This window comes from Hevea brasiliensis, chromosome 8 (assembly GCF_030052815.1).
Source record: "Hevea brasiliensis isolate MT/VB/25A 57/8 chromosome 8, ASM3005281v1, whole genome shotgun sequence".
Classification (NCBI taxonomy): domain Eukaryota; kingdom Viridiplantae; phylum Streptophyta; class Magnoliopsida; order Malpighiales; family Euphorbiaceae; genus Hevea; species Hevea brasiliensis.
Window position 1 is genome coordinate 1,037,614 of NC_079500.1, and position 21,066 is coordinate 1,058,679.

At 30.7% G+C, this 21,066-nt stretch overlaps 3 protein-coding genes across 5 annotated transcripts; 1 reads left to right on the forward strand and 2 right to left on the reverse strand.

Annotated features, from left to right (window-relative positions):
* Positions 1–3,873: 3,873 nt before the first annotated feature.
* LOC110666085 (S-adenosyl-L-methionine-dependent uroporphyrinogen III methyltransferase, chloroplastic) lies at positions 3,874–7,751 on the reverse strand. Its single transcript, XM_021826463.2, has 5 exons — positions 6,966–7,751; positions 6,487–6,564; positions 6,329–6,398; positions 5,075–5,352; positions 3,874–4,491 (listed from the first exon to the last, which is right to left on the reverse strand). Exons 1-5 carry the CDS (start codon positions 7,497–7,499, stop codon positions 4,342–4,344), a joined length of 1,110 nt encoding a protein of 369 aa, XP_021682155.2. The 5' UTR covers positions 7,500–7,751; the 3' UTR covers positions 3,874–4,341.
* Positions 7,752–11,770: 4,019 nt separating this feature from the next.
* LOC110647252 (thioredoxin-like protein Clot) lies at positions 11,771–13,479 on the forward strand. Its single transcript, XM_021800990.2, has 2 exons — positions 11,771–12,004; positions 13,005–13,479. The coding sequence occupies exons 1-2, from the start codon at positions 11,860–11,862 to the stop codon at positions 13,256–13,258; spliced, it is 399 nt and encodes a 132-aa protein (XP_021656682.2). The 5' UTR covers positions 11,771–11,859; the 3' UTR covers positions 13,259–13,479.
* A 583-nt stretch (positions 13,480–14,062) lies between these two features.
* On the reverse strand, positions 14,063–20,618 carry LOC110647240 (sister chromatid cohesion 1 protein 3). Of its 3 annotated transcripts, none has more exons than XM_021800978.2 (13): positions 20,337–20,618; positions 19,067–19,328; positions 18,896–18,992; positions 18,713–18,780; positions 17,993–18,612; positions 17,791–17,896; positions 17,574–17,710; positions 16,841–17,451; positions 16,421–16,457; positions 16,266–16,311; positions 16,029–16,164; positions 15,230–15,376; positions 14,063–14,462 (listed from the first exon to the last, which is right to left on the reverse strand). In XM_021800978.2, exons 1-12 carry the CDS (start codon positions 20,458–20,460, stop codon positions 15,278–15,280), a joined length of 2,343 nt encoding a protein of 780 aa, XP_021656670.2. In that variant the 5' UTR covers positions 20,461–20,618; the 3' UTR covers positions 14,063–14,462; positions 15,230–15,277. The 3 variants fall into 3 exon arrangements, with proteins under 3 accessions (XP_021656670.2, XP_021656672.2, XP_021656671.2); XM_021800979.2 differs by lacking the exon at positions 14,063–14,462 and adding an exon at positions 15,696–15,748 and having other exon boundaries at positions 15,241–15,376; XM_021800980.2 differs by lacking the exon at positions 20,337–20,618 and having other exon boundaries at positions 18,713–18,796; positions 19,067–19,097.
* Between the last annotated feature and the right edge of the window lie 448 nt (positions 20,619–21,066).

A 21,066-nucleotide genomic window follows, 5' to 3' on the forward strand; every position in this document is an offset into this window, starting at 1 on the left:
CCGACGTTTGCCCAACGCTGTGTTTTGTTGTCTTTTTCGCACGTGTCTTCTCCGGTCACGTTTGGACCCCATTTTGTATATCACTCCCACGTGGAGCACATGTCCCATATTAAATTACTACTTCAACATCTCATCGTTACATACCCGCCTACGAATTTAATTAAATCATTTAAATTATAATAAATTTTTTATTTTAATTAAATTATTTTTTTATTTTATTTAATTAAAAATAATAATAAAACAAATTTTCAAAATTATAAAATTAATTATTATATTTAATAGATATAAAATTAAAAATAATTAATACCCTTTAATTTTTTTAAAATAATAAATAATTATAAATAACAAATTTTAAAAAATAATAAATAAAAACGAATGAAGAAAGTAACATTTGTTTTTAATATTTATAATTAAGAGATTATTTTTCTCCTTTAATCTCTTTAATTTACCATTTAGATGTCATTTTTCTCCTTTAATCTCTTTGATTTACTATTTAGATGTCATTGATTAGGGGTGGCAATACCTCTCCTTTCTTTTTTTTTTTTTTTTTAAATAACTCTCACATTTATATATATTTAAAATAGATTTTTTTTAGTGAAAAAATTGGCAGATTTTGAGTTTTTATGATTTTATTTTTTTCATTTAATAAAGTTATCATGTGTTTTTATTGTTACAATATTTTATTTTCCAGATAATAGTAATGTAAATCTTTATTCTAATAGGAGACATCAATTTGAAGTTATATAGGCTCATAAAAAATTATGAAGTCAAAGAATAAATCACACAGCCTATTTATTAGTTAATTTATATTTTCTGTTAATACTATTAAATTTTTTAAATTATTTATATTATTTTTTATATAAGTGGTTAGTTTTATTTTTGTAAAAATATAATAGGTTAATTTATAATTTTTTTTTCTAATTAATGAAATATTTTTTAAAATAATAAAATATTTTTTCTATTTCTATAAAAATATATTTATAATTAAGAGTATTTTTAAATTAATTTTAACAAATCAATTAAATTTTACTAGATTATGTTAAAGATGAACTCTTATTTCCAAGAAAATTAATGTGAGAGAAAAAGAAATCTCATATTCATATTTAAGTACTTATTTAAAAAAAATAAATTAAATTAAATGATCCTCAATATTTTTTTTTAAATTATATTTATTTCTTCAATTAAAATTTCATACACTATATCTTCTGATGTTTTATTTGAATAATATTATCTTTAAAGAATCCGAAAGGTGAAATTAAAATAGTGTTGAATGCGACCATTAAATAATTTAATAATGAAGTAAAGGATTAAAATTAAAATATGATTAAAAAATTATATTTTTTAATATAAATATTTAATTTTTTAATAGGGATGCAAATTTCAAGGTGTAAATTAATCTAATTAATTTAAATATTAGAATATTTACAAATAAATTCTATCATGAAAATTTCTTTTGATAAGAAAGTTGCATTAAAAATTCTATTAGAACTCCTTTTATATTTGATGTTAGAAGAAAATTTATCTATCTAAAATTTATTTATATATTTATAATTTATATTTATAATCTATTTATAGTATATATATAAAAGCACAAACTATAAGCAGACAAAAAATATCCAAAATTTTTATATTTTTTATAATTATATTATATTTTATTATTTAAATTAATTTTAAAATATATAAATTTTTTTTCTATTTATATTTAACTTTTATTTAATTAATTTTTTATTATAATTCAAAATAAAAATTTATAAATTTTTTTCATAAAACAAATTAACTAAAAACATTAGTTCATAACTTTTTTAAAAAATTGATTAATACGAATTAAAACTTAAAGTATTTTAATTTTATTTTTTATGGTCTTATTTTCTTTTAAGGCCTTTTTTTTACTTAATTATTAAAATTTATTACTTTATTATAATATATGAAAAATATTTTCATTATAAATCAAATAAAAATTTAACGAAAAAGAATTAATTAAAACTATAAAATCATTTTCTAATTACAAACATACAAAGCAACTTTAAAAAAATAATTAATTAACTAAACTTTGCGAATGAGTGTCAATCAGGAGCGTCGGATAAGTTTTTCTTTATTTTTAAAGTACAAAGAATAAGAAAGTTTTAAGTACAAATTTCCTATTTACATATTTCAAAATAATTTACATTTAAAATAAAAAAAAATAATTGCCTCAGAAAAATAATAATATTAGAAAGAAATTTATAAATAATAATTATTATAATAACAACGTAATTAAATATAAAAATAAATATTTATTATATATTTTTTTAATTATTTTAATATAAATATAAAAATTTAATTTAACAATTATTAAATTTATTTTTATATAAAAATAAATTTATATTAAAACTTATAAGTAGTTATATTCTTATTTTTTTTAATTTTTATTTTAATATATATATATATATTAAAATAAGAAAATGGCGTGTTAATAAATTTTAGTTTATTAATACTAAAATAAAATAAAAAAGGGTACGTGTCTTACCCAAATCACGTGACTTCTGTGGTATATCCAAGGGAAGAAGTGATAGCTATTTTAATATTTAATAATTTAATTTAATTTTTCTTCTGTCTTTACTTTCACAATAATTGATGCCAAATTATTACTTTAATATTTTTTTAAATATTTAATTTAAATTCAATTTGATGTGAAAGTGAATTTAATAATTATTAAATTAAATATTTATATTAAAAAATATATAAAATAAATTAATATATATATAATATAAATTTATATATAAATATTTAATTTAATAATTAATAAATTTGTTACCGTATAAGTTAAAAACTTCTGTAACTGCACCCTTTTAAAAATTACGTATAATTGCAGGACCACCTCGGTCTTCTTCATCCATGATTACTACTTTCAAACAACCAACTCTTCCATCTCAACTAAAATCTATATTGCCTTCCTCTTATTTTAATCAAATATAAATTCAGGAAATGGTTCCATTTATGCATCCAAAACTATTCTTATGAGCATGTCATAATTTTGAAGATAATTGTTATTTTCCCAAGAATGCTTAAAAAAAAATATAATTTTTGTATATATAATAATTATATTGTATAATTTTCAGAATAAATATAAATAATAAGTCTATTTAAGAATTTCTATGCTGCAATATTAGTTTTGCCTATATCAACTCCTACAAGTAGCTTGGTTAAGGGCTGGTTCGGCATTTGAATTAGATCGAGATCGGCTTGAGTTATCAATTTAGTGAATTGGACTAACTCTAAATCGAATTATAGGGTCAATCCTAAGGTCCTAACTTATAATCAGACTAGAATTAGCAGTTTAAACCATTGATTTCGATTCGATTCAAATCTTTCTTTGAAAAAAAAGGTGGCAATTTTAGAATCAAACCACTAAAAATAATAAAAAATGCTTTTGAATTGGATTAAAACCAAACCAAAACTAGCTAAGAACCAAAAGTCGATAGAACCAAACAAATATGGTTCGATTTTGACCTACATTTTCTCCCCAAGACTTGAATTGCCAGTTATGGCACGAAACTGGCTCGATGGCAAGGTCCACCTGCAAGAATGTATGCAATGTCAAGGGCTGAGCCATTCTAATAGAATCCATGTCTAGTCTGTAGACCAATTTCTTGAAGCCCATCTCCAAGCTTTCTCCCCTGAGTTTAGCCCACTGAGGACACAAAAACCCACAGACTCAAGTTAATGCCACCCCGGACTAGCAAAAGCCCATAGGCATCTCTGAGCCTCTGAAACAAACCCACAAACTCAAGTTAATGCCACCCTGGACCAGCAAACGCCCATAGGCATCTATAAGTCTCTGGCTATAATCAAGTCAAATCCGCATGTTGTTTGATAGAATTGAGAGGCCAAAGATCCATCCAAGATTTCTCATTCAATTTATAACTAATCAACAATGAAACAGAGAAAATCTGAAGCTATTTAATGAAGGAATTTAATCTTACACCCTCAACTTATAAAAAAGGATTACATCAGCACTGATTGTTTGAATTTGAAATTCAGATTCATGTTACAAAATTTGATGAACAATGCCAACAAAATTTGAAGAACAATGCCAATATTTCCTTTCAGACCAACCGAGTCACAAGAAAATTGAACCAGAAAGGCTGTCATTTTCCAGATGCTTAAGAGCAAAAGGATCAAAGAGCTTCAAACTTTATAATGCTTGCCAGAATGAGGCTCAGCTGGTCCAATCAAGACAAGAATCTTGCACATTAGCAAATGATACATTTCCACATTAAGATGCAACTTCACTTTTAAGCAACAGTTAATCTGCGAGTTGCAGCAAATGAATTGAACAGCATAATATGCCATGAATTTTTCCTATACAGCCTCCAAAAAACATGATGCTTCTTTCGAAGAATGTGGCCAGAATGGTGAAAGTGCAACCACCTTGCCAATTACTATCAGTGTAGGTGAAACCAACTCAGCTGATGCAATTTCATGAGCAAGATCCTTTAGTTCTGCAAAAACCTGGACAATTGCAGGATGCAGGTGCAATTACTATCGGTTGAAAGCATCAGAACTTCAAAATAGGCATGCTTTTTATGCACATCTGTGACACTAAAAATATTCATGTAGTAAATGATGTTTGCCATATTCTGAGAGTCAAAAATATGAAATTACAAGGGAAAGGCAAATCATAATCGTATGCGGGCTTTAGATTTCACTTTTAGGATCTCATAAAACTTTGAGGATTCAATGCATTCACATTATTATTCAAGTTTAACTAATAAGTTTTTTTCTGAGAACCACACACCAAATAAATAGTTTCTTCTTTAAAAATTTTATTATGTCAACCAAATAATTAATATCAAAGAGGCAAATTCTATAAAACACTTTTTGTGAGACTGTTTCTATGGTCAATAAGAAATGAAGGGTTATCGAACTATCAAAATGCAAAATAATAAAAAGTGAGGCTTAGATAAATTTTTAGTCCTAAGCAATTATCTTTTTTTTTTTAATGTTCTGTAAGGAAAATGTTGGCACTCCAAAGTCCAAAATCAGCTTTTGGCTTCCTGCAGTCTACTTTACATATAATCAGGATCATACTTACCACACGTTGCTGAGGTGTGGTCCCTTGCTCCACTGCAGCAGCTGGTGTATCTGCTGGGAGACCATGATGCATCAACTTTAATGCAAGAGAAGGGAGGGTTGCCAAGCCCATATAAACTACCAACGTTGAATCAGGGTCAGCTGCATTTTCTGCTACAAAGAGTGGATCGGTTCCTCCTTTCCTTGAATGTCCCGTTAAAAATCTAACACTATTTGCAACACCTCTGTGAGTTAATGGAATTCCCAACTCTGCTGCAATCCCTGAAGCAGCAGTGATACCTGCACAGAAATCAATGGCAAATTACAGTCTACACTTAGTGATTTTTCTAAAGAAGAAGATTAGCTATACATAAAACTGAAGGCAAACCAAAGGTAAAAACAGTGGAACTATTGTTCATATGGTACTGTCTGGTTAACCTCAATAAGGCACAACACATTTAAATGGAAAAGATTTCAGATTAGGCATCGGTGTATTTCTCATCCAATTTGATCCAACCCAAGCCATTGGCATTTAAGTATTTTGCAGGCACATATGGGACCCTAACTTTCTTCTATTACCTTCTCAATTCGATCCACCCTTCAAGGAAAGAAGTTATGAGAATGAGGGGATCAATATGCACTATTATAGTGCTGTCAACCACGAAGTGGAGTAGATTACAGGCAAAACATAGGAGAAACAGAGCCAAAGAAAAGGTTCACACTGGAAGCCAATGAAAAAGAAAAAAGACATTTAACTTCCATTATTTAATAAAGATTTTAGATGCATCCTATTGCAGGGAAGCCATCACTTCCAGACAAATTTTACAAGTTCTTCCCAATTTAAAAAGACAATTCTCAACAACTCAACCTGATTTCGAAAGAAAATTACAACAATAGGTTAAGGCTCGGCAATTTCCCATAGCAATTGAATGCCAATACTGAATCCTGTATCCCTCATTCCATCTAACAAAGATGGCTATTCAATGTCACTGTCATAACTTGTCTAAGTTGAATGCAACCCAACTGAGTATAATTAATACCAATGCAAACCATAGATGAAGATCATATTATGTAAATCATCAAAGGAAAAATCTAGCTGTTTCTACCAAAAATGAACGCTGAATTTTTTTTCAAATGACGTACATCCAAATTTCTATTATCACTTTCTGATGTCAGTGCCATTTTCTGGATACCCTCCATCAATAGACTAAATGCGATCTTCTAAAGTGTACAAACTTGATAATACAGTTTGGGAGACGAGTATACAGAATCATACCTGGAATAACTTTCACTTGAATTCGTTGCTGTTGTAGAAAATCCATCTCCTCTCCACCCCTTCCAAATACCTGTAAAACATAACATTCAATACCAAATGCTTGCCCAGAAAGAACATGACATTGTACTTGTAAAGCGATTCTCATAACACAAACTCACCAGTGGATCCCCTCCTTTAAGTCTCACAAAAGTAGCTCCTGCTTCAGCAAAACTCAAAAGCAATTCATGTATCTCCTCCTGTAAAAAAATAAACATTCCAAAATTACTCCTACTCTCATTTCAACACAACCCCATTCCCGTTACAAGAAACATGAAATGAAGTCTAACCATGAGCAATCTATCGAATGTTTAACTAACAATATATATGTCCAGCTAAAACAATTCCAAACACCAGTTAAAAAAATATATATATCCTAATTCGAAATTTATTAACAGGAAATTGGCCTATATTGCAATTCCACAAACCAGCTCATCAAAAACTTCAAAAAATTTATAACCAGAATGCATTAATACCTAACGAAATCCAAACGCCCGATCCCGTGAGCCCCAAAAAATATGAAAAACCCAGTTGCAAAATCATTAAAAACCCAAAAGCCCAATCCCTTGCATTAAAGCAAAGAGCCATTTTCTTAGTTCACCTGGGTTCTGCTATGGTAGCCAGCAGTCTTGCCTACATACAGCAACCTAGCATCAGGACCAACCAAATCCAGAACATCATTCGACACCAACCTATCATACAACAAAAGATCAGCCTTTTGTATCACTCTCACTGCCTTCAATGTCAACAATTCTGGATCCCCTGGTCCCGTACCTACCAAGAACACATTCCCTGGTCCACATTTCCCTCCATCTTTACCACAACTCATTCTCTTCCTTCTAAGCACTTGGAGTAGCTTCCTAAGCTCTGGTAGCTGCAAAGCAATGTCGTTTTCCCTGATAGACTCTTTGTCAGACGGGAGAGGACACGAAGAAGAAGATTGGTAGTCTAGCTGGTTCTTATAAAGCCAGTGGTCTCTTTGGTATCTCTCGATTGAATGTTTCTCAGTAAAAGGTGAGGCTTTGTAATTTAAAGAGCAAATGGTTTTTGGGATTGAGAAGAAATGCTTGAAATTTTGCCCAGAAGAAGAAGAAGAAGAAGAAGAAACATAAGGAAGCTTATAGACAAGAGCCATGGTTTCTATAAGATTGAGAACTCTGAGTTAAAATAAGAGGAAATATATATAAAAATGGAGAGAAAAAGCTTTGTTCTTTGGGAGTTAATAGAGACCATTTATGCGTTTGTATACAGAGAATCCAAAAAAAAACAAATAGAGTTTAGGTTTGATTTGAAGTTGTTGTCTTTGACCATCTCTGGGTGGGTTGTGAAGCCGAAAGTGCCTTTTCGGCGTAGACAGAGACGCATATTCCCATGGCGACTCTAGGCCCTACTTTACCTTTCGATGGAGGAAGGAGAGAAAATAAAGAGAATAAAATGTTATTTTTTAACTTATTTTAATAATAAATAGATAAAAAAAATTAAAAAAAAAAAAAAGACACTGCCCTCGTTAATCTAAATATTTTTATTTAATTTAAAGTGAAACGATGAAAAATGAGAGAATTAAATATTATTTGTACTAAAATTATTTTTAAATTATTAATCTTATATATTATATAATATTATAATGACAATATTATAATTCAAATTAATTAATAATTTTATTAGGAAATAAATAATTTTTTATTTTAATAAGTATTCAAACTAAGAATAGCAATAGGTTTGGATATTTATAAATATCTAATCTGATTAAATTTTAATAAGACTTATTTAAATAGTAAATAATCTAATTTTAAATGTATTAAAATTTAAAAAATAATATTTTTTATATAAATAATTTAATTAAATTTACAAGATAATAAATTTTAATAAAATTTGAGATGGATTTCATATTCAAGTAAAGTGATTTCCAAGTCCTCTAATTTAAATAAAAATTTGAATTTATTTTTTTTAATTTATTTTCATTTTCTCTGAATAATTAAGTATTCAAACAAAAGGTTACTCTGCACAATTAAGGATCAAACAAAGGGTTTAGTGTTTTGAGACAGTGTGGAACTGAGGATGATGTTGATCTCGGGCCGGTGGAGGACAGGGCGGTCCGGTGGCTGAAGGTGAAGGATAGGTGTTGGTCGGGCCATGAAATGGGGGATTTAATGAAAAGTTTTTGGGCTCACAAGGCCTGGATTAGACTGGCCCATTTAAGTATCTCAACAACGCTGGTAATAGCTAATGGGTCACTGACAGCAATCTAATTCATTGATTGGTTTAAGTATATACTGTAAAATGTAAATGTGTTTTATATGGGGTAAAAGAGATCTATTAAGACTTTATTTTACATAATCATAGGGAGATTAAAAAAAAAAAATTAGAAGAAAATAGTAAGTTAATGAATTGGAATTTTGCTTATGAATTTTGAAAATTTGCTTAATTTATTATGAATAAGAATTATATATTTATAGTAAAATATGGAAATACACTATATAGTTTTTGTACTTTATATATAATTGTAATAATGATATGAATTAGGATATTTTAGTATAGCAAATAAACTAATATGTAAATAGTTGTAACATTACTAAGGTCATGGTAGATAATATTAGTTGTTTTAATAGTTATCAGTTATTTTATTAATTAATTATTAATTATTAAATATTAACCGTTAATAATTAAATATTTATATAGTAATTTTAAGCATAATTTTTAGATAAAAATAACTGTTAAATATGAAAAATATTTATCGTTTTGTTGATCTAGTTAAAATATTTCCTTAATCTCTAAAAGTTAGGAAAAATAACTTTTTATAAATTATTTTCTTAGCATTTAAATACTATGTCACTGAACAGTGTAATAAATCAATACATTAAATGCTATTTTAAAAATTATTATCAAACATGACGTAATTATAATTACATAAATAGACTCACTCTTAATAAATAAATAATAAAAATATAAAATTTTATTATATTGTAAGTTTTCCCTTTATAATATATATATATATTTTTTTTAATTAATTATTAAACTCAAAATTTACAATTTTAAAAACAATTCTAATATTACTTAGCTAAGTTCATTGGTGAATGTTTCCTTCTTAAAAGCTTGTGTGGCATAGTCAGTGTGAATTTTTTTTTCCCCTCTTCCAAAATAGAAATTTTTAAATTTTACAAGTAAGCAAATTCTATAATGTCCTTATATGCTCTTATATAATTTTCCTTTTCTATAATATCTCTAAAAAAGTATGTAAATAAATTTTAAGTTTTAATTGAGTATATCACTATTTATTATTTTTATTTTATATTAACAATGAATACCATCATGATCAATTTGTGGCCATTGGATGCTCTGCAATACTTCCCTTTTCCTTGCAAAACCAAATTCTCAAGATTCAGTGTAATTATTACATTCCCATAATAATTGCCTTAAAATAAGAATTTTTTCATCCATTTTTTTGGATGAGGTGATATAAAGGGTAAATTATAATTAAGAGATTTTAGGGTAAATAAAATAAAATAAAAAAAGTTTCTTTGAATTGAGAGATAACAAAATCAATGAGCTATACTACTTAGACTCTAATGGAAGAAAATCAATTTTTATAAAATAATTTTTGCATTCTGCACATCAATCTAACAAAACAAAAACCAACACTTCATACCAGATGGAGATAACAACTTAGATAGATGAAAATAAAGATGCATGATCAAATGATCACAGCTAGGTGATCTTCTTGGCTTCTTCAACTACAGCTCTCACGAAGTTAAAACAAAACCATAGGCGAAAGTATAAAAAGGAGTTACACTTGAAGGACTCAATATTGGATTTGGTCTTCTTCTAGGGTTTTCTGGGGGAGGAATTATTACCCTTGAGCTTCCATCATCAATATTCCTCACTTTTGACGATGATTTAGAGGCCAAGCAACACAGAATTGCAGAGAAGATAGCCATAGTTGGTCCTCAAGCTCTGTCTTTTGTCACCTAATAGAGTAATACTTCTTTTTATCTTTTGGAAGACTATTTATATATAGCAGGAGTTGTAAGAGTCCTTATCTATATTTTATATATATAGAAAAACAAAAAAAAAATATTAAAGTTTGCTCCTTCAAGTATTTCCTACTGATCTCTTCCCTCTAATTTCACATTTTTTTTTATTTTTCAAGTTGTTACGATTAAATTTGATCTAAACCAGGTTCACTATATATTTAAGACATAAGATATGCTGTGGAACACAATTATTAAATATATAATTTTTATATTTATATTTTAATTCATAATGAATCGGTTCTAAATAAGAATTTCTCTTAATTTTACTTCATTGTAGTTGTGAAAACATATAATTCATAAAAAAATAAATAAATATATAAATAAAAGTCAAAGATGGACAAACTTATGAACAGATAAAAATATTCTTATAAATTTATATTATTTATAAAAAATTAGTTACTATAAATTAATTATTAATATTAAAGATGATAATAATGGATTTATGTAATTTTTTTATTAATATAAAATGATTTATTCTTAAAAAAAAAGTTATCTTTTATTAGAAATTTTTTTTATTTAGAAATTTTCCTAACTGCTTCAAACATAGAAAGATTTTAAAAATTATTTTCCATAAAAATATATCTGTTTATTATTTTCCTTTTTCTTTTAATTTTATTTGTATATATTTGGAATTTACTTTGTGTGGCTTATTTAAAATAACATTTTAAATAATTTTTTTTTTTCTGAAAAATAGTTTTATCCCAATCCAAACGAATTTTATACACTATTTTATAAATAATTTAAATTTTATATCATATTAGTAATATATTTTTTCACATATTTCTAATAATAAACTCTACATTTAAAATAAGATAATAATGGATAATTTCTTATCTCTGATCCCACATTCCAATTCCTTTGATATATATGATTTTTATTTTTGTCTTAACAATGTTAATTTATTCAAAGTCAAATATATCATTTTATTAAATATTTTTTAAATTCAATTTTACAAAAATTCAATATAATTTAATTTTTTAATTAATTATTATGTTTAGAATTAAGGAATTTATTTTTTTAATTTAAAAATTATTGTTTTAAAAATAAATAAAAATTAAACATAATTTTCTAAGAATTCAATGAATTTTTTTTAAAAAATAATTTATTTTAAAAAAAACCTTTAAATAAAATCAGTTGATTCAAACAATAAATCAATTCATTTTTCTCAAAAAGATCGTGATGTGTATTTTTTTATTAAAAAAATTAATATATTTCACTATTATTAAAGATATTCAGCCTATTAAAATAAAAATTAAAAAAAAAGTATTTATGCTAAGGGAATCCTTCATATAAAAGTGAAAAAAAAAATCAGTGGCTATTCAATGAATTTCACGTGAAGGGCATTTTTGGCATTTCAATCACCGGCGGTGATCAGTTATAACGTGCTGTTAATATCCCGCCTTCATCTTCTGCGGCAGAGATATTTTCCCTCTCTCGAATATACCTGTTCGAGAAACTGAGAAAATGCCTCTTAAGTTGCTGGATGCGACTGTATCAACCTTCGACGGTGTGTTTGAGAAGTTCAGATCGGAGGCACCCAAAAACAAAGCCAATTTAATCCTATTCTTGGCTGATAAGGACCCGTCTACCAACCTCAGTTGGTGCCCTGGTATGTTCTTCCTTTTTTTTAAAAGAAAAAAATGGTTCATGATGAATAAAAACGATTACCCACTAAATATGAAATTTTGTTATATGGGTTTTGGTATTGAGCTGGGATTTATTGATTATACTCCTACTAAGCTGTGATTGTGTGTGTGCGCACGCGCGCGCGTTTATTGCACTATGAAGAGGGAAAAAAAATCATGATAGACTTTCTGTGAATTGAATTTGAAGAATTGATGATATTTTTTAACTTGGCATATAAATTTTTGTGCTTGGAAGATTGCTTCCTTTGTTGAAGGAAGTGGAATTGAAAGGAGAAATGAGAGTTAAAATTTCAGTTCGAATGGCTTGAAAGGCATTTCTTTTCACTGACTTTACAATGTGTTTGGATAGAGTGAGGGGAGGCTTTATAAAGCAAGAGAAGGAAAGCTAAGGAAAGGTAAGTAAGGCAGCAAAACCTCCAAACCTACAAATTGAAAAATTTAGTGGGATGAAAAAGTGAGGGTGTTGGAGGTTTTGAGACCTCTGAAAACCTTACCTCTTCCTCAACATTTTTCTTTAAAAATACTTCCCTTACCTCCAAATACTTCTTCCCAAACAAGCTGTTAGGTGGCTGTTTTGTGCTACGGCGATTTATCTGCAACCGTTCAAAGGGCAGGTGGCGCAAATAGTTGAAATAAACATATTTATTTGGAATAGCCTGTGGACTCTTCCTGGTTCTTAGTTTTGAGAGTTGGACATTGGTTTTGGTTTAATATTTTAGTCATGATTCTGCTAGGCCATTCCCTTGTTTTTAATGTTTTAGTCATAAATCTACTTTGCTTGACTTCATCCCTTCACTTCATTTGAGTGGCTCTCATGATAACTGTTAATAGGTTATCAATGAATTGTTTTCTGTTTTCATAGAACATGACAACGGCATGAAATTGTTGTGCCTTGTTCTATCTGCTTGGTTTGAAGAACCTAACAATATGTAAATTGTTTGGCCTTTTTACATCTCTATCCAGACTGTGTGAGAGCTGAACCTGTAATTTACAAGAAGCTGGAAGCATCGTCAGATGACATTGCACTCCTGCGAGCTTATGTTGGAGATAGAACAACCTGGAGAAATCCCCAGCATCCATGTAGAGTGGACTCGAGGTTCAAGCTCACTGGCGTTCCTACACTGGTCAGCTGGGAGAATGATGCAATCAAAGGTCGCCTTGAGGACAATGAAGCCGACCTCGAGCACAAAATTGATGCCCTTGTTTCTAGTAAATAAGTCTTTTTCCCATTAGATGGTTGGGAATCTTATATATTGTAGTACTGTAAGCATTTGCTTATTTCTCAAGCAAAGCTTGTTAATAATGTTCAACTTTAAGCTTTAAGGATCTATGGAAGTGATGTATTACAATGAATTATAGCTAATTGGCTTGTGAAGATGTTGGTAGTATTATAATGATATGGAAGTACAAAATGAAATCACTTGCTCAGCTTGAGAAATCCTACAATGTTCTCCACTTTGTGATTTAAGGAAATGTTTTAGAAAATTTATTACTTCAAAATAGCAGTTGGCTCGTCTTTGTTAAGGCTTCAAGAGGTTCTTGCTCTTGCTGATGGTAAGTGGATGCTTTTTTGGGCACAATTGGCTTTAATTGGGACGAAGGCGAGAAAAACAAGCTAGCTTTTGTTGACGGATCAGTGTCTTAATGAACTGGTAGAATGTATCCTTTTCATATATGAGAATTAATTTCTCACAACCCTTAGGAATTGCTTTGAGATGGGATGAAAGCACTCTTTATGCTGCTGAGCAAAAGTAATCAAGGCAGAACTTGCATTCAAGTACGAGTTCCTTCCAAACAGTTGGTAAGATCATGTCACTTGAGGTCAACAAAACCGGGAATTCACCAAAGTGCAAATTTTGTTGCTAAACCAGCAAATTAATAAGGTTGGTTCCCTAGCTTAGGCCAAATTTTGCTTCTGTCATACCAAACACAATCTGCAATTCATATCAGACCCTTTGAGCAATAGTTGCTTTTCATCAGTCAATATTCCCAAGAGCTAGTACAGAACCCCAAACACAACAAAGCAAAGAAAGCAAGCAAACTGTTAGATTCTAACATAGGATAAACAATATTCCCACCAAACATTGATCAAATTTAAGTTTGCCAACCATATAAAAGCACAAATGAGTATCAGAACCATATTTCTAACATTTTGAGATGCGCATATAGCCAACATTACCAGCAAAGAGATTGAATTAACATATGATAAATCATTCACTAATTACAATAAGTTATGGCCATAACTGAGTTGCTAATTACAAAAAATTAAGGCCACCTAATGGTTTATGAAGATAGGCATTGCTAATTATGATGCTGGATGTGGACTAGTCACTGTCACAAAAATTCCACATTCAGAATCCTGCTTCTGTACAGTTCCCCTTCTCTTATCTATTTCTGAGTTATCTTTTGCTTGGCACCCAACTGCAATGCATAATACAGTACATGTTATAATATGTCCATGCATAATTGTGAAGCACACAGGAAGCAGAAGCAGGTAAGCGCGCACACACAAAAACAAAACGGGCATAAAATACTAGTTTCATGAAAAGTCACAAGTGAGTAGTGGCACTATCTCTAGCTTCTTCAGTGTAAAGGTTTAAATCCTCTAAACTACTCTTCAAAAATAGTCCTATATTTAACAATGAATAGATGCAAATAAGGAAACTATTGCAGCAGTTTTAGGAGGGAAAGGACAGTAATATCGGCCTGCTAAGGCTGTCAAATTAAAGGTACTATTACTCATATGACCATGCTGAAAAATAAAGTTAACAGAATTATCATTTATAGCACTACTAGCAAACTAGCACAAATTTACTTCTACAAGACATCATATTTGATGGTTTTTATTTTATGTTCATTGTCTTGGGTTTTGCAGCTATCTTACATTGAAGTTCCATAATTACTGGAACTACAGCCAAGTTCAACAACTTAATACATCCAAGTATTGCGAATCTTTTACATGTATACTACTGCATTGTATCCATACTTTTCATCACCACTTATATAAAAAATCAATACAATAATAGTTGGAATTACATGAACTTTTTACCAAATTTTCTTTCTACAAGAGTCCATCATTATAATTAGGTTGGCTAACAACAGAGGTCGAACAGAAACTATATATATATATTTTTTATAATAAAAAAGGTCATACATTTGGGCTTAATAAAAGCTCTTAAAATCAGTACCTATATACATAATGCCTCCCAAATCCATCAAATAAGTTTATATGATCCTCATATTTGGGCCTTTGAGAATATAGAGGTCAGCTTCAAAGCAACATCACCATAAGGTTGCTCCTGCTGTACATCAATAAGTCCGTAGCTCTTCAAAACCTGCAGTGCACCATTAAGAATCACATAACCATAAGCATGATAAAACTAACAAAACAAGTAGCATTAATGCTAACAAAAATTCAGAACAAACAATGATATGAAAATCCTAGGCACAGTTGTCATATTGAGACTCCAATATGAAGAAAAAAAAATACTAAGTTTATGAATCAAGAATCATGAATCGAATTGCAAGATTCAGCACAAATGGTTGATATCAATTATATCCGATACAAGTATAAAACAAACAATACACATAGAAACTGTAATTTTTTGACATATAATGAATGATTGTGTCACCGCCAATTAAATAGGCACTTACTTTAAACATGTGTGGTAGGACTTCCAATCCCATGGTTCCCATCATCATCCAGTCTTCTTAAACATATATTGCATATATAAATGCAAAAAGAGAAAATATACTCTCATCAGTTTGATGCTGAACTTAGTTGAAAGTTCATATCAGTATCATATTTTCCACTGAATGCTAAAAAGTAATCTATCATTCATCCTGAACTTTATAAATAAATGTAATGCCCCACTCCTATGCTGCATCAAAATGACCTTTTCCTTAGCCTGTTAACCCCCATGAAAACACTCAAGTTGATATTAACAGGCAAACAGTTCAGATTGAGAAAATAATTTAGGAGCTTACTAGTATTTCAAAGAACATCCGAGCACATAACTTTCTTGTTTTTCCTTGTAAAATCTTGTTGAGACTCAGATCTCCAAAGTGGTCTTCTGATACTGGGGTGATTGGGGAATATCCTTTTAAATATTGAGCCACAGCCCTGAAAGCCAATAGAAAACAAATCAACAGTAAGTTTGAAAGGAAAAAGAAGGAATTATGGGAAGGAAGCTTCCTCCAATGATAAAAAAGAAAAAGTATTACCTTGTTCTTACTGACAGTGAATCAATGCCTTGAGTGGCTAGAGAACCTGTCATAAATATAAAAGCCATCCACATATGATAAACAAATACGCAGAAATTGAAATTATATTTAATATCACTTCAATTTCTTAAATGAATCAGGAAAAATCAGCTTACCAGCTGGGGAATTGTCAGCTTCCAGAAAATAAAGGTCCTACAACAATATAATTTACAATGTAAGAAGCATTAACTAGGATAACTAGAATAGAAGATAAGGTCCCAAGATGCATGAAAAACTCAAGATATGAATTTAAGCCTCATTTAATGTAAAATAATTATACATACACGAATAAGACATATGTGCATGTATTAAGAAGTGAGCAAGCACATCATGCATACACCAAAATTTGAGGCACAACATCCAATTTTTAGCTCTACAATACATCGGGACATGTATGAGTTGCCAAGTAGTTGAAAAGAAGAAAAATTACAAAAGCATCAAACCCTTGAAAAAACCAAAATTCTACATAATCAATGCATCAAATAAATAAATAAATGAATGAATGAATGAATAAAAGGCAGGCATGACGCCATTACCCCTGTTTCTGCAGTATTAATTGACTCAGGAATATCAGAAAGTCCAGTGTGCCCAATATCAAATTGTTCCTTGAAAAATGTACTAGGTGTTTCCAGCTCAGTAGTGTAAGTGCCAGTGGATGCTGCAACATCTGGTGTAGGCAGCACTTCAGCTCCAGTACTTGCTCCAGCCCAAGGTAATGTTTCAGATCCTAAACTTTTTGCTGATTTGGGAGTGAAGTCACCTCTTCTAAAAGGAGAAGACACTGATCTTCCCGGAGAAGGCATAACTCTGGCTGGAGAAGGCAGGAGTTCTGGTAACACACTATTGCCACCATGGCCTTCATGATGTCGAAGACGTTCAATTTCTGGATCAGGTTCAGCTTCTGGTGCAGGAGATTGTAAACCTGTAGGCTCTTGAATGTGTTCACTTGCAGGGGCAGAAGTTGCATTCCTACGCTCTGGGATCACTTCTGTAGCTGAAGGAGGAGAAGTTTCATCCCTAGATTCTTGAATCACTTCAATTGGAGGAGCAGGAGAGGTTGCAATCCTGGGATCTGGAGTAGCTTCCCTTTTAAAAGTCAAGTGAGGTTTTGTAGAAATACAGTCGTCACATAAAAGATTGCATATATCTTCACAAGACACCGAAAACAAACAAACATCATTACCCTTGTATAATTATCAACCTTGAAGTTATAGAGCAAGAAGTTATCGATCAAAAACCAACTAAAGCAGTTGATGAAGAAAAGACTACCAGTTAATAAAGGCTCATAAAAGACTCGTTCTTTTCTTAAAGCATTGTTCAACTTCCAAATGCCCAAAGCAGTAGAAGGGATTTCCCTCCTCTTCCTTAATATATCACTAGAATTTTCAAGTGCCTTTTTCATAAACCTATCAAATTGACATTCTTATATCAGTGACCAGAACCAAATGAAACAAATGCTTTACATGAGTTAAATGAGATATCATACTTATTAGTTAACACCGTTAACTCATCGAAGAAATGTTTTCTCTTTCTTGGTCTTGGCTGCTGAACAGGTGGAGTTGAACGTATGGCAAGTTCAGGTGATATGTTACCTGAAGCACAAAAAGAATAAGCTCACCCAAGTAGGGGAAAAAAATACAGGACATAACTATGTCATGCTCGTATAAAAAGCAAGGGCTTATGCTCACCAAATGAAATATGTGTATCAAAGATTCCGGGTGCCTCTTGTGAAGCAGAGGATTTGGGGGGCTCTGAACATTGCTGAAATGGTGAAGAATGCCCTCGAGATAGCAATGTATCTTCCTTAAATGGAGAAGGAATTTCCTTCTGATCCAAACCTTGATCTAGAGATTTATTTGATTCAGATGCATCATTTTGATGACCTGGAAACACTGGGGGAAGGTTTTCTGAATTAAAACCATGGACAGGATCACGCATAACTTCAATTTCTGGAGGGAAATTGCCATCATTAAGTACTGAATTAAGAAACCCTGTCTGATTGCTTGGACCAGGATCCTGTAATTCTGTCTGGTTGCTAGGCCCAGGATCCTGAAAATCCAGAGTCTCAGTCTGTGGTTCTGTCTGGTTGCTCAGACCAGGAGCTTGAAAATCCCAAGTCTCAGTCTGTAACTCCGTCTGGCTGCTCAGACCTGGGTCTTGAGTATCAAGAGTGTCCATAGGCACTTCTGTATGATTACTTCGACCTGGATCTTGATTATCAACAGTTTCTGTAGGTAATTGCCTCTGATTAATGGGGCTGACACGTGGAGAACCCATATCACCATCAACTGTCAATGAAGGAGGAACACTGTGATTGTAAAATTAAGGTTAGATTGATTTCTCAATTGAATTTGTTCTATTTTTCTAAAAAAAATTAATAGGACTTCTAAATTCAATTAGGGACATACTCTTCCTCCATTGGCCTGACCACTGAATTAGTATCTTGTTCAGGTGGTAATACATCCATCATGATATCCTGCACAGCAATGGTTCTGCCAGTAAATAATGAAATTGCAATACAATGATTAAAAAGATCATACAGGACGAAGCCATAAAAATAGAATACATTTTTTAAAAGAAAAATGGTAGACCTCATCCAAAGTTATAACAACATAAGGATCTCTGCCAGTAGGAATTTGATCTTGAAGCGTTATTTCGTCCTGACTCCTAGTATGATTATCCGGAGACCTAAGACGAAAATTATTGATGTAAGTGCAGAAGTCAAGATAGGTGGAAAAAAAATTTAGTCGTTTTAATCTTACCCATCAGGATATACATCGAAGTCCACATCCAAGGCATCAAGGTCAAGTGTTTGGGGCAAAGTAACAGATTCAAATTTTGCAGCTGTCGCATTCTCTGGCAAATTAACTACTGTGGAAGCAAAGTCCTTCCTTAACCCAATAAGAATGACATTGCAATCATGGTAAAGATAATCAACTTTCTTTGCATATATCCGAACAACACCTAACAGGAGGTGGCCTGACATTCTCAGCGCGATGGGAACTTCTGGGAACATGATGCGATCTAAATATACATCCATATAGCAAAATAATCTTTAGTTTTCCAACCCTTCATTTTTAGCATTCATGAATAAACACACGATTTCAGAGGACTAAAACAGACAAACTGTACAAAATAGCAAGAAGAATGATGAATGGAAGCATATATACGTAGAAAAAGCACCTCTCACCAGAAAGCTTTAGGTGACATAATAATAACAATAATAGAATTGAAATTATTTACATGCAGTAGGTATATGCCGCTTACAGAAAATGTGAAAAACGTTATTCATACAATTAAGAAAACAATAACTGGAAAAAAATTCATCTGATATATCATTCCATTGCACATCGAAATTAACCCAAAATTTGCAGTGGCAACACAATCTAATGAAGTGATCTAATTCCAAGCAAAACATAGTAGACAAGCACACTCCACCAAAATTTGAAGAAAACACATTGTTATTTCAAGAAAGACGTTATGTAGGCTTGAAATGCATCTTTTGCTTAAGAAGCAAATAGAACCTCCAAAATACAAATAGAATTCGGATTCCAATTGAATGAGATGAATCACAAAAGGTTTGATCTTTGGCAAAAAACAAAAATGGGAACACATCAACAGAGAATACAATTGAATTAATCAGAAAACATAGCAAAACCCAACATAACCAGAATTAAGAACACCCAAAAAAGGTACTTTCAGTTATGAACATCAGAGAAGAAAACCTTCGACTCTCGACTCAACGACTCAACTAAGCCTTTCCAAAAACTTGGGATTGCCTGTATGGATTCGCTTTCTCCGCTCTAAATTTGATTTAAATCCTAATAAATGTGTAATGAGAAGAAAACCCTGTCATACAAAAATACACAATGTAAAACACCAATTTCTAGAACAAAAAAAAGGGACTTTTTATTAGGAAAAAAAAAACCCAAATATGAAAAAACCACTAAATCAAAGCAAATCAGTGAAGTGCTTTACTTTTAATCATAACCTCAGTTTTAGACAAAAAGAGCAAAAAGAAGAAGAACAGACCAACGGTGGAGGATATATCGGTGGAGGCGTAGTGAGACTTCTTGAGGCGGTGCTGCAGATGGGCAGCACACCACACTGTCCCAAGTGGGCCCTTCCTGGCCAGAAAAGTCTGGGAATAGAACATCTTGTTTCTCCCTCACCTTCTCCTCCTCCTCCTTTAATCGTTATATGTGATTACAGACTACAGAGATAGAAACAGGGACAGCCCAAGAAGGAAAGGAAGAGAGAGTTATTAGGGCAAATTGAAAGCACTACCAAATTGGTGGCATTGGCGCGGGAAACCCTCAGAGCGCCAACATTGAATTATGGAAATTTGGGCTATTTATTGTTGTTAAAGGCCCTGAGTATTACAGTTATTTACAATTTTACCATTTCACAATATATATTAAATTCCACTTTTTTGGGTGAAGAAAATAAAATTTTAAATTTAGTCATCATATTGAGAGATTTTTAAATTATACGAATCATTTTTTATTTTATAAAATCTATAAAAAATTAAAAATTACTCATTTAATGAATTTAATAATATATACAAAATTTTGTTTATGAGTTATTAATTAATAAATAAAATATGAAATTATTTCTACCAAAAAATAAAATATATAACTATAATTGAAGCATTTTATAGTTTTAATTATAGAATAATCATGTCAAATTTTTTCTTAAGAAATGGGTCTAAAAATGAAAATTAATTAACCAAGACCCAGGCCCAATATACAGTAACCCGAGC

Bases quoted from the DNA above. Each gene is read 5' to 3' on its own strand.
- LOC110666085 (XM_021826463.2), bottom strand. From the start codon at position 7,499: ATGGCTCTTGTCTATAAGCTTCCTTATGTTTCTTCTTCTTCTTCTTCT. The intron at 6,565-6,965 runs GTGAACTAAGAA...ATTTTTTTACAG, and splicing joins GCTACCATAGCAGAACCCAG to GAGGAGATACATGAATTGCT. The intron at 6,399-6,486 runs GTGAGTTTGTGT...TATGTTTTACAG, and splicing joins TTAAAGGAGGGGATCCACTG to GTATTTGGAAGGGGTGGAGA.
- LOC110647252 (XM_021800990.2), top strand. From the start codon at position 11,860: ATGCCTCTTAAGTTGCTGGATGCGACTGTATCAACCTTCGACGGTGTG. The intron at 12,005-13,004 runs GTATGTTCTTCC...ATCTCTATCCAG, and splicing joins CAACCTCAGTTGGTGCCCTG to ACTGTGTGAGAGCTGAACCT.
- LOC110647240 (XM_021800978.2), bottom strand. From the start codon at position 20,460: ATGTTCTATTCCCAGACTTTTCTGGCCAGGAAGGGCCCACTTGGGACA. The intron at 18,781-18,895 runs GTCTACCATTTT...ATTGCTGTGCAG, and splicing joins TTGTTATAACTTTGGATGAG to GATATCATGATGGATGTATT. The intron at 17,897-17,992 runs GTGAGCATAAGC...TTTGTGCTTCAG, and splicing joins TGATACACATATTTCATTTG to GTAACATATCACCTGAACTT.